This window comes from Phocoena sinus, chromosome 1, assembly GCF_008692025.1.
Source record: "Phocoena sinus isolate mPhoSin1 chromosome 1, mPhoSin1.pri, whole genome shotgun sequence".
Lineage (NCBI taxonomy): Eukaryota > Metazoa > Chordata > Mammalia > Artiodactyla > Phocoenidae > Phocoena > Phocoena sinus.
The window spans coordinates 2,402,632-2,414,358 of NC_045763.1; the positions used below are offsets into that span (position 1 = coordinate 2,402,632).

General features: G+C 56.0%; 1 protein-coding gene across 2 annotated transcripts; it reads right to left on the bottom strand.

Moving 5' to 3' along the window:
- Positions 1 to 2,293: 2,293 nt before the first annotated feature.
- Positions 2,294 to 11,075, bottom strand: C1H1orf174 (chromosome 1 C1orf174 homolog). Of its 2 annotated transcripts, XM_032609177.1 has the most exons (4): positions 10,948 to 11,075; positions 4,602 to 4,712; positions 3,365 to 3,853; positions 2,294 to 2,906 (listed from the first exon to the last, which is right to left on the bottom strand). In XM_032609177.1, the coding sequence occupies exons 1-4, from the start codon at positions 10,960 to 10,962 to the stop codon at positions 2,793 to 2,795; spliced, it is 729 nt and encodes a 242-aa protein (XP_032465068.1). In that variant the 5' UTR covers positions 10,963 to 11,075; the 3' UTR covers positions 2,294 to 2,792. The 2 variants fall into 2 exon arrangements, with proteins under 2 accessions (XP_032465068.1, XP_032465075.1); XM_032609184.1 differs by lacking the exon at positions 4,602 to 4,712.
- Between the last annotated feature and the right edge of the window lie 652 nt (positions 11,076 to 11,727).

An 11,727-nucleotide genomic window follows, 5' to 3' on the forward strand; every position in this document is an offset into this window, starting at 1 on the left:
CCAGCTCCGCGGCTGCGTGTCCAGGGCAGGGCTGCCTGCTCTCTGCTGCTGGAGTGCGCCTGTTACAACCTCTTCGTGACATGTTTCTGGAGGGCAACTCAGCAGAGTTGTCATAAGGACCCTTTCCTTCCCCCGCCCCCGGCCTCTGGTTGCGCAGGGCTGCCCGGGCACCAGGCCTCCCCAAGAGCCGACTGGTCAGGGCTCCTGCCGCCCACATCGTGCCGCCTTGGTGCGACTGCCGGGAGAGGTGTCCGGAAGCTTGTGCCGGTCTCTCCTGGCCTTGGCCCCGTGCACCGTTTCTCTCTGCTGATTTTAATCGGGGTGACCAAGAGTGCGACAGCTTTCCCGAGTCCTGTGAGCTCTGAGAACTGTCGTGCCTGAGGCCGGTCCTAGGTCCCCTGCACAGACGTGCGCAAGGAAGCGGGATGAGCGGTCGATGGCAGTCGACAGAGTCGCAGGAATGCTCGCAGGACGCACCCCACACCCCTACTGCTCTGGCACCGGTAGGTCATTTTGTGGATTCACGTAGGAAGTGTTTCTAAAAATCTGCATGTGTCACGTGGCCTGGCCTGTAGGTCGGGTGTTCATTTTAAATGCCGGCAGAACACATCCTCGGAGCACTCCCAATTAGAGCAATTTTAACACGCGTTTTAATACGCTTTTTGAAACTTTATTTCGTCCCCCGGGCCTGATCTGCATTCCATCTGTCTTGCTCACGTCACCCTGGGCTGGCCTCACGACGTGTTTTCTTTGCACTGTCCTTGCACGCGTGAGCACAGAACAGGTTCCCCAGATGCGCCGCCCTGGTCCCAGCCGCCTCTTTACGGGGACACCTGGTGTTATCTTTTGGTAATGTCTCACTCTCGGGAGTAACCATCAGGGACATGGACTTGCCCACCTGGCCACCTTCAACACCCAGCAGGTTCCATTGGGCGCGTTCCCTGCACTCAGCGTGATCCTCCAGTTGCCACTGGAAACCAGAGCTGCAACTCAGTGGAGCCAGCTGGCGCCGGGGAGGCGGGTGGGCGGGACGATGGCCCACCACACCGTCCGTCATCAGTTAGAAAAAGGCCTGGAACACGTGGGGGAGCTTCCTGCGGTTTAGCTCAGCAACCTGGGCGGCTGGGGAGGAACCTCTCCAGGTTCCACGTGGACCGCAAGCCAGCGGGGCTCAGGCTTCCAGGAGTGAGGTTTACGTTTCGCATTTTGGTGGGAACATGCCGACGTGTCTGTCCTGCAGGTGGGCTGTGATTCAGGTTGATGCTTCTCCCGGGAGCCAGTGTAGGGGAAAGACAAAATCCCCTGAAATCTGATGCAGCTCGACCCCCACGAATCTGAGTGCCGTGATTAACAGTCATTCCTGCAGAATCTCAGGTTGTGAATTACTCTCCCTGGATGCTGCCAAAAGGCCTTAGAAGCAACATCATCACGTTATTAAAGTAGTTTGTTGACCAATAAATCACAGAATGACTCAGAGCAGGGGAAGGTCACAGCTGCTGACGGGACGACGACCACACTGAAGCAGAGGGACTGTGGGGACACGTGTGGGGACAGGCGCTTCCCGGCGGCACTCTGGGTCCATCAAGGACAGTGGCCAACCTTACAGGGCAATTCAACTATATTTTGCCCCCAAATGATGTTATGTAAGAAACTTCCGTTGTTCACAGGACATTTTAGAGGGAGGGAAGTCTAATGGCTGTTGTAACTAAAGCAGAAATGTTTGCTAGCCCAGCAACAGTAGACCGCTGCTCACTCGTGAAAATCCAGCACGGCCCTCCGGAACTGCAGGCAGCTCTCCTCCTGTACCTGTCACCCGGGGACCAGGCTCCCTCTTGGACGCTCTCCTAGTCACCAGCCTTGGTGTCCTCTGCCAGCAGCTGGTGACAGGAAGGGGCAGCAGACAAGCAGGCCCACATTCCTCTCCGGAGCCCACTGGCAAGAATGTGTCACCAGGCGCTCCTTGAGACAGGGGGAGTGGCAGTGTAGCTCCGGCAGGGCAGCTGCACCAGGTAACACTGCACCAGGGAGAAGAGCACGGCTTCGCTGGATTGTTGGTCCCCACACCACACGGGGCGAGGAATGTGCCGAACACCCACCATCTCGGAAATCCCACAGCCTCAAGAGGGGGAGCCGTGTCCCTTCCAGCTCACAGCCCTGCGCTCTCAGCTCTTGGCGCTGGTTAATGGGTGCAAAGCTGAGCCAGCCTCGCACGTGTTAAGACAGGACAGGATCTATTTTCTCCACTTGGCTGTCCAGCATTTTAGAAAGGAATACAGCTCTAGGGACCTAAGCCTTCTTGAAAAATATTTTCAAAATATATTTTATTTCTTTTCCATATGGATTTTGCTGAATGTCCAAGGTACACATGAGCTTCATATACAGAAGTAAAGGAGAGTTCTTTAAGAACTGGGATTGAATCAGTCACAAGAATGATCGAATTCTGATTATGGAAAATAAACTTGCACGTTATCAAAGCTAAGCTTAAGAGTCTCCTTTACAGAGAGATCTCTCGTTTACGAGAGAAGTTAGCTGGAGTCACCCCCGTGGGTACAGATGGGAGAAAACGCATCGCTGCGGAAACAGCTGTGCACGCAGAGGTCTCTAGTTCACGTGTGCCAGCCTCCCCGCGGGTACGTGGCGTTCTGTGCTGCTGACCCTTGTGGGTCAGTTCTGAATTCTGATTAGAAGCATGGACTCTTGGAGATAGGTTTGGTATAAATGTCTAATGTGCTCAACTGGGAAGCGGTCAACGGTACTGAACGTGCAGAGGATCGGCGTGTGCGTCTCACCCTCTATGTCTCTGCACCGTCGGCATCGTCGTCATCGTCGTCTTTGGCTCTGAAATGCATTTTCCTGAATTCGCGTCTGCTCATCGACGGGCAGGATGACGATGCTGGCGGGAGGTCCTTGGAGGGAAGAGAACACCTGCTTCAGGCACGGGTTGCCTGGCACGAGCACCCGTCTCCGGGCTCTGGTGCCCCCCCCCCCCCCATCATGGGAGCGTGCTCCCCACCAGCGTGATGGAGGGAGAGAGGAAAGACTCTGGGTTAAAAGCAAAAGCAAGCCCGGCAAATGCGGGGGAACTGCCCAGAGGGCCGCAAACCACGGCCATGACTTCACACCCCGCGGCAGGGTCCAGACTCACGTCGGCCAGCCCGCCCACACCCGCGCTCGCTACGGCAACGGTTCTCAGCTCCGTGCGGGGGATGCCCCACATCAGCAACCGTTCTGTTCTCTCCTCCCGGGTTAGAGCTTACTGTGTTTGACCTGCATCGGGTGGCACTCACACGTGTGAACTGGGGCCGTGACCAGGCGTGCGGTCTGCTGGGGGCTGCCTGCCCAGGGGAGAGGCCACAGGCCTTACCTGCATGAGCTCGACGTTTCCGAAGAAGCGGCTCACTGGCATCGGCTGGTTGCTGTCGTCGTCGAGAAGGACGCTGTTGTCCATCTGCAGTGGAGGCGTGTGGCTCTGCTCCAGGTCCGCCACCGCCCCGTCCCTCTCGGGGCAGCCACTGTCGGACTCTCCTCCCGCAGGGGCCCCGCATCTCGGCGGGGGCGGCCTGTCCTCTGTCTCTACCGGGCAGGCGTCACTCATGGCTCCACAGTGCTCCTGGGGGAGTCCTGCGGTCCCCTGAGGAGCGGAGCCGCTGGCTTCCTTTCCCGGAAGCCTGGCCCTGTCCTCAGCCGATGCCAGAGGCTCGCGCTGACCTGGGGTCTCGGGGGTCACTGTGGGCGCAGCAGTGCTGTCACTCTGGGGGATGGGTTTCTGGAATTCTGACTTCACAAGATGACCTTTGTCGTACTTGAACTTCTTGGACGTGCGCCTGTCGGTGGCTTTTTGTGATGAGGAAGGCTGTCAGGAGAGAAAAGGCAAGGGAAGACCAGACACGCTGAAGGTTACGAAGCAGATGGCAAACAGTTAACAAGCCTCAACGCCAGGGGCGGGCAGTCCAGCGACGTCACTGCTGGAGCCACAACTTACAGGACAGGGTCCTTTCATTGTCTGCCACCAAAGGGGCAGAGTCCAGACTGACGCTGTCCCCCGAGGGGCGCCCTGCCATGTAAAATGATGACCCCAGACCCAGCTTCCATTCGTTTCTGCTGGGCTGTGAGCTCTGATGAGGCAGGACTCTCTGTTCCATGGCAGGAGCGGGCGCTCAACGGGGCCGTGAACTTGACTCGGCGCAGCTCTAACAAGCGGCACCCCAGGAGGGAAACCAGGCCAGTTGCTGCTGTGAAGCCAAGTCTAGCCAGACCGCCGGGCTGCAGCTCAAGGGAGCAGCTCTGGAAACTGGGACCACCGGGCCACCATGGCTGCGTGCCCCTGGCTGGACACAGAGTCCCCTGCCTCCCCACCTGCCCTTTGGGGTGAGCAGCATGGCCTGTGCCAGCATCGCTCAGGCTGCCCAGCAGAGGCCGCTGAGCCCACAGCTCTCGGTGGGTGGGGAGCACGTGCACCGAGGGCGGGGCCTCCTCTGATGGCGACAGCGCCGTGACCTCGCCTCTGGTCTGTTCGCCACACTCAAGGCTTTCTAACGTGACATGTTTCGTGGAGAGGTGGACACTCAGTCCAGTCCTGTCTCTGAGGGGCTGAGGCTCACCTGACATGCCGTCCGGGCAGACGTGACGACGTGGGCTTCCTGGGCCGAGGCCGATGCGGCCAAGCAGCTCCGGGCTCGGAGGCGCGCCGAGGACCGCACTCCACCTGCCAGCTGGGCCAGACCAGAGGCTGGTCAGAGACCCCGAAGATGGCCCCTCCCACCCCCATGTTTTTATCGACCATGGAAAGACAGACACCGTGGCCTCTTTTTTTTTTTTTTTTCGGCTGTGCCGTGTGGCTTGTGGGATCTTAGTTCCCCAACCAGGGGCTGAACCCAGGCCCGCACAGTGACAGCGCCGAGTCCCAACCACTGCACCGCCAGGGGCTCCCCTGATACCGTGGCCTGAATGGCGTATCTGCACAAAGCTGGGTGGGAGGTGCTGACCCCCATTTCCATGATCTGGGAAAAGCTCGCGTACTCTGTCCCTACCTCCCACGTTTTTAGAACCTCTATTTGTGAGTGAATAGATGTTCAGTTGACTTCAGGTGTTTAGAATAAGCAGCCTGTATCCTTGCTCAGAAGGTTCTGGATAAAAGGTGAAAAAGCAAAAGCCCCCCCCACCACCGCAAACCCTCTCTTTGAAATCACAGGGGAGCCAGGCCTAATCCCATCAGCTTAAAGGAGCTCTAGCTGCCATCGACAGGCCACAACGCTAACAAACCGCCCGCCGCCATCTCACTTGGAATGCAAAGGAAAGTCTTCTAGTGACAAGAAAGGAATTAAAACAATGAAACTTACAATCATTTTATTTAGGAATAATTTTAGGTTTTCAGAAAAGCAGCAGAGACGGGAAGGGAGTTCCTGCCCGTGCCTCCCTCATCTTGCCAGCAGCCAGCAACCTGGCGCACCTGTCAAAACTAGCTCAGCACTGACGCGACAATTCACGAAACTGGGGCTTCATTCGCATTTCACCTGCCTCTCCGCTGACTGCTCTCTGTTCCAGAATGGGGACCACAGACACTTAGAAAATAACACATCAAAGTGCAAGTGAGAACTTGAAAGTAAGAGAGGTGTGGGATAGTGAGGAGAGCGTAGCGGAGGGCAAGCTTGACAGCGCTGTCCCAGCGGCTGAGACCTGGGGGCTGAGGATGGGGCTGGATGGGGGGCAGCATGCCCAAAAGTGGAGAAAAGAGATCAGAAAGCACACAAGCTAGTTTAGAAATCTTCACAGCAGCATCTCATCCAGAAGCCCCTGGAGGAGGGCAGGCCACCGAGGCTCCGAGGCACGTGACCGCTTGCGGAGGGCACTTAAAGGGAAGGGGAAGGCAGCTTCCACAGCGAGAACAAGGCAGGACCCTTTGATGTGGACGCCCCGGGGCTGGGCTTTGCTCAAAGAGCCCAGGCAGCAGTGTGGCCGCTCATACCCAAGGAACTAAGCCCAAGAGGTTACAGAATATCTCCTGTGGGGACGGCACCGCACCACCCAGTCTCCCTGGAGCTCTAGCGCTGCCACAGTCGGGAACAGACATTCTTAGCCCCAGAAAGTCGCTGACTATCCTCTCCTTCCCGTTATAGTCCGACTCCAAACATTTTGATGCCGGGTCGTGCTAGGCTCCCTCAGGGGGGACTGGCGCTCGTGACAGCGGCCACCATCCCTGAGTGTCAACACACAGGTGCTGTGCTCGAAGGAGCAGCACCCCACTGCAGATGGGGACTCGGGAAAAGACCCTGCCAAGGTCACACAGAGTGATGTCTGGCTTAGAGCCCCTCCCCCTGCTCTGTCACCAGAGCCACCCGCATGAAAGCCTTGGCTGCTTGCAGAGGGACCCAGCAGAGAACCTGCCATCCGGCTCTGGGGCTGTGTGCTGTGCAGGCCCTCTGCTGGCAGCAGGGCACTTCTAGATGCTTTGTACCACAGCTCCTCGAGTGGGCCTGTCACCCCTCAGCTTTCTGGGCCCCTCTGCAGAGGTGAAGTCGGTGAGGGTCTGGCTGAGACCCAGGAGCTGTGGTTACAGGCACCTGAGCAGGCCATCTGCCATCCGCACCAGATTTGCGAGAGTCAACTCCAGTGGCATTTTGGCTTTAGTTTAATCGTGGGCAAAACTACCTCTAAGGCCCTTGCTCCAAAATGTCAAGAATCAATTACATTTTTTTCTAACTTGGTGAACCGTTGCTCTTCAGTTAGGCAAACTGGTTGCTTCCACGTAAACAATCCCTAAATGAAAAAGCCCCCATCATTGAGGACTTCCTCCTTACAAGCAGACTAGTTAAAGACTAAAAGAGCTGGAAGAGATCAACAAAACAGCAAGAGGTGCTCCACTAACCCTCCCCCAGTGCAACTGGTGAAGAGTATTAAAAACAACCATTTAAAACCTTTGCAAATGGTCCTATAAGCAAAGAGCAAAATGAAGAAACAGTTATTCTGGTGTCCCAACTCCAAGCGGCCAAGGTCAGCACACAGGACACCCTCCCCCACCCCACCCCGGGGCAGAGGGCTTTCTTCCCAGGGGAGCAGGATGGCAGCACTTCTCATTCAGCCCTCACCCCACCTGCTGTGAGGCCAAGTCTCCAGCAAGCACGCTTGAGAGGAGGGGCTCCCTTCTGCCGAGGCCCCACTCATGGAACAGAGGTTCCTGCCTGGGCAGGGCACTAAGGAGACTGGAGCCCCATCACCCTCGCCCCTCCTAGCGAGGCAGTGGTTCCAAGGCCAGGAGAGGCAAGTCCAGGGGATCTCAGGCTGCTGACCCCCTTCCCTCCCCTGAGCACTTAGCTCTGAGAGCAGGGGTGTCACACAGAGAAGCCTGTCACTGTCCCCAGCTGGGGAGCCCTGGCTCAGATTCTGCCTGGAGAAGAGGCAGGCATCAAAACAAAGGGCTCTTAATCTCTTCCAACTTCATTTACAACAGAGTGTGGAGAAGGTAATGCCTAAGGGGTCCTCAAGAACAGTGGAAGCTGTGATGAAAGGCAGATGGGAGAAAAGTCAAGATAAAGCGTAGGCATATAGTCTTCAGGAGACAGCCAAGGGAAAAATACAGCAGGGGGATCCCTCCTGGGGTCAGAACAAACATCAAACACTGATCTTAGAAACTATTCCTTCAAAGAAGCCAGAATGTGATTGGATTCCTTTGTAGAAAATTTATACTCCAGGTCATCGCTGAAAACGACTGGGCGATCAGCTGGCAACTAGCACAGCTTAAAAGCTGGGTGTGGGGACTTCCCTGGTGGCGCAGTGGTTAAGAATCCACCTGCCAATGCAGGGGACGTGGGTTTGAGTCTGGGAATATCCCACGTGCCGCGAAGCAACTAAGCCCGTGTGCCACAGGTACTGAGCCTGCGCTCTAGAGCCCGCAAGTCACAACTACTGAGCCTGCGAGCCACAACTACTGAAGCCCATGTACCTAGAGCCTGTGCTCTGCAACAAGAGAAGCCAACCGCAATGAGAAGCCCGCGTGCTCTGCAACAAGAGAAGCCAACCGCAATGAGAAGCCCGCGCACCGCAAAGAAGAGTAGCACCCGCTCGCCGCAACTAGAGAAAGCCTGTGCACAGCAACGAAGACCCAACGCAGCCAAAAAAAAAAAAGAGCTGGGTGTGGTCAGAGAAAGAGGAAGACAGCCCCCCTGAAACTAGTGAGACCCAGGTGACTGTGGGCACACCCAACACTGCCCCTGAGGAGCGTCATCACAGCTTCAGCTGTGGGAAGGGAAACAGACTCTAGTAGAATCCCCATCACCAAACAAATAAAAAGGACATTAACAGTAAAAAGCCTCAGGATGGGAGTGGGAGACCAGTACCCAGAGCTGCTACAATATGTTATCTAACATGTCCAGTTTTCAAAAAATCATGAAACATGCAAAGAAACAGGAAAGCAGACCCATACACTAGAATAAAAGCAGGCAACAGAAACTCCCTGTGAGAGAGATCAGATGTTGGATTTATCAGAAAAGGACTTCAAAATAGCCATTATAAATGTGTTCAAGAACTAAGAGAGACCATGATCAAAGAAAGATTTGATGACATCACATCAAATAGAGATTATCAATAATAAGAGAGAAATTATAAAAAAGAACCAAATGGGAATTCAGGAGTTGAAAATTACAATAGCTGAAGTAAAAAATTCACTGGCAGGGGTGGGGGTGTGCTCAAGAGTAGATATGAACTGGCAGAGGAAAGAATAAGTGAACTTGAAGATAGATTGCTAGATTACACAAGCTGAAGAACAGAGAGAAATAAGAACGGAGGAGAATGAAGAGCGCCCCAGAGACATGGTGGAGACTATTAAGTGCAGCAACATACATGTAATGGGAGTACCAGCAAGAAAGGAGGGAGAGAGGGGCAGAAAAAATATTTGAAGAAATAATGGCTGAAAACTTCCCAAATTTATTGAAAAACAACAATGTACAAACCAGCAATCTCTGTTTCTCTTTCTTTTTTTTTCTTTTTGGCTGTGCCGTGTGGCATGTGGGATTAGTTCCCCAACCAGGGATTGAACCCACGCCCCCTATCGTGGAAGCATGGAACCCTAACCACTGGACCGCCAGGAAATTCCCCAAACCTAGCAATCTCAAAGAACTGAACTTCAAGTAGGATAACTGCAAAGAGATCTATAAGCAGATGCAACACTGTTTAAGTGCTGAAAGTCAAAGACAAGGGGAAAGTCTCGGAAGCAGCAAGAGGAAAATGACTCCTTAGGACAAGGGAGCCCAACAAATAAACTGTTGATTTAGCAGAAACAATGGGTGCCACACCACAGTGGGTATATTCAAACAGATTCAAAGTTCTCAAACAAAAAAACTGTCAACCAAGAATACTATATCCAGCAAAACTATCCTTCAAAAGGGAAGGCAAAATAGACGCTTCCAGATAAACAAAAACTGAGAGCACTTGTTGCTGCAGACTCCTCTTACAAGAAATACTAGAGGAAGTTCTTTGGGTTGGAAGCAGGTGACCCCAGACGATAATTCAAATCCACAGAAAGGGCTTCCCTGGTGGCGCAGTGGTTGAGAGTCCGCCCGCCGATGCGGGGGACGCGGGTTCGTGCCCCAGTCCGGGAGGATCCCACATGCCGCTGGGCCCGTGAGCCATGGCCGCTGAGCCTGCGCGTTCGGAGCCTGTGCTCCGCAACGGGAGAGGCCACAACAGTGAGAGGCCCGCATACCGCAAAAAAAGAAAACAAACCAAAAAAACAAATCCACATAAAAAAGGGCACCAGTAAAGGTAATTACGTCCTCACGGAGACAGTTTACGTGCATATTATTTCCTTCCCTAAGGTGATTTAAAAGACAGTTGCATACAGTAACACGTACGCAAGTGTAGGCAGGAATGCCCATAACAGCACAAAGGAGATGCGTGGCATCAAGGCTGTACGGGGCTAAGGAAATGACCACGGCTGGTAAAGTAATCATGACAGTGTACTATCGGGTTTGTAACATTAAACATTTACCACCACCAGAAAAGTGCGTTAAGGGAACAAAGTGCGTTAAGGGAACAGAGCTACACAGGGGTAACATTTGTGTGTCTCTCTGGAACTAAGCTAGTTCAATCTGAAACGAATTCTGCTAAATTACAATGTACAGGGTAAGACCTAGAGCAACCCCTGGGGGAAAAAACTAAAGGTTTAAAAAAAATCAATAAATTAAAACCCTACATTAGAACCAAACAGAAGTGTGAGAAAAACAAAAAGTAAAATGACACGCGAACCCAACTAAGTCATTGACGCGTTAAACAATCCCTCAAAAGGCAGAGACGTCAGACTGGGAAAGCGCAACCACGTGGGTTTTCAGGAGACACATTTTCGGGTCAAAGGTACCCCAGGCGCCGCTCCCACCGCCCGGAGGGCCCCCTCCCCAGGCAGGGGCGCATCCTGTCCCGGGCCCTCGCCCTGGTTCACTCCGCCCGCCGGCTACCAGTGCCAGGAACTGGCGCCCCTCCATCCTCTCCAACCTCCGGGGTGTACCCGTCGTCATGTGCCCGCACTTGGGCTGGCTGACCCCGGGCTCGGATGCCGGCAGCAGAGGCACGCGAACCCCGGGCTGGGCAGCGTCAGGGCACCAGCGGTCCGGACCAGCTCCGGAGAGAGAGCCCCCGCCATCCCAGGACCTGATCTGGGAGCCCCCTTCCCAGGGGCGTGGCCTCGGAGCTTCCCTAGCCCGGGGGCGTGGTATGGGGGGGGGGTGCCCTTCCAAGGGCGTGGCCTGGGAGACCCCCTTCCCGCAGACGTGGTCGGAAAAGCGGGGGTCCGCTTCCAAAGGCGTGACCTGGGAGCTCCCTTCCGGGGGTCGAGAGCCAGGCAGAGATCCCCCACCTCCGCCCGAGGCGTACCGTGGCTCCCCCTCAGCTCCCAGAAAGTTGGCGGCGGCACCCCCCACTGCGTCCGGCGCAGCTCCCGCCCGGCCTCCGGCCCCTCACCTTCCGGCTCCTCATGAGTGTGAGCGGCGCGTTGCCGCCCCCAGCCCCGCCGCCAAGCCCCAGCGCCGGGCCTAACACTCTCCAGCAGAGAAGCTACCCGGCCGCCCTCGGCTCGCGCCGCGGCGTCTGACGTCACCAGAATGCTGGCCAATCACAGCCAGGCGTCTCCAGGCATGTGACCCAACAAAGTCGGCGTTTTACGTAGCCGGCGGGTCTCACGGCAGTGTTGTGAGGAAAATCTCCCTTGCGGGCTCTCCGGCCGCCATTTTTGAGCGGGGCGGAAGCCATATTTATGAGGGTCGCCTCCTTTGGTGTCTCTGCGGCCGCCATGTTTAAGAGGATCGGTGGCCATATTTTAGAGGGGCTCCTCCCTTGAAGGCTCTGCGGCCGCCATGTTTAAGTGGGGCGGCGGCCATGTTTATGAGGGGCTCCTCTCTTAAAGGCTCTGCGGCCGCCACGTTTAAGCGGGGCGGCGGCCATGTTCGTGAGGGGCCTCCTTTGGAGTCCCCGGCCACGCGCGTGGAGGCTGGCTGGGAGGGCCTGCGCGGCGGTGTCTTCCACCCCGGCCCGGCAGGCGATTTTCGCGGGCCCCGGCCTTGGCTTCTGCGCCCCGGGAGCGATGCTGGAGTCCCTGGAGGTGGTCGCGCGAGGCCGTTCCCCGCCCTGGCCGCACTGCCCACCGACGCAGTGCTGGGTGGGCCGGGCCCGGGGCTGCACGGCGAACCCGGTCCGCGTGGGAAGGGACGGCGGCGTCTCCCGCCGCGAGCCCCGGGGGCGGCC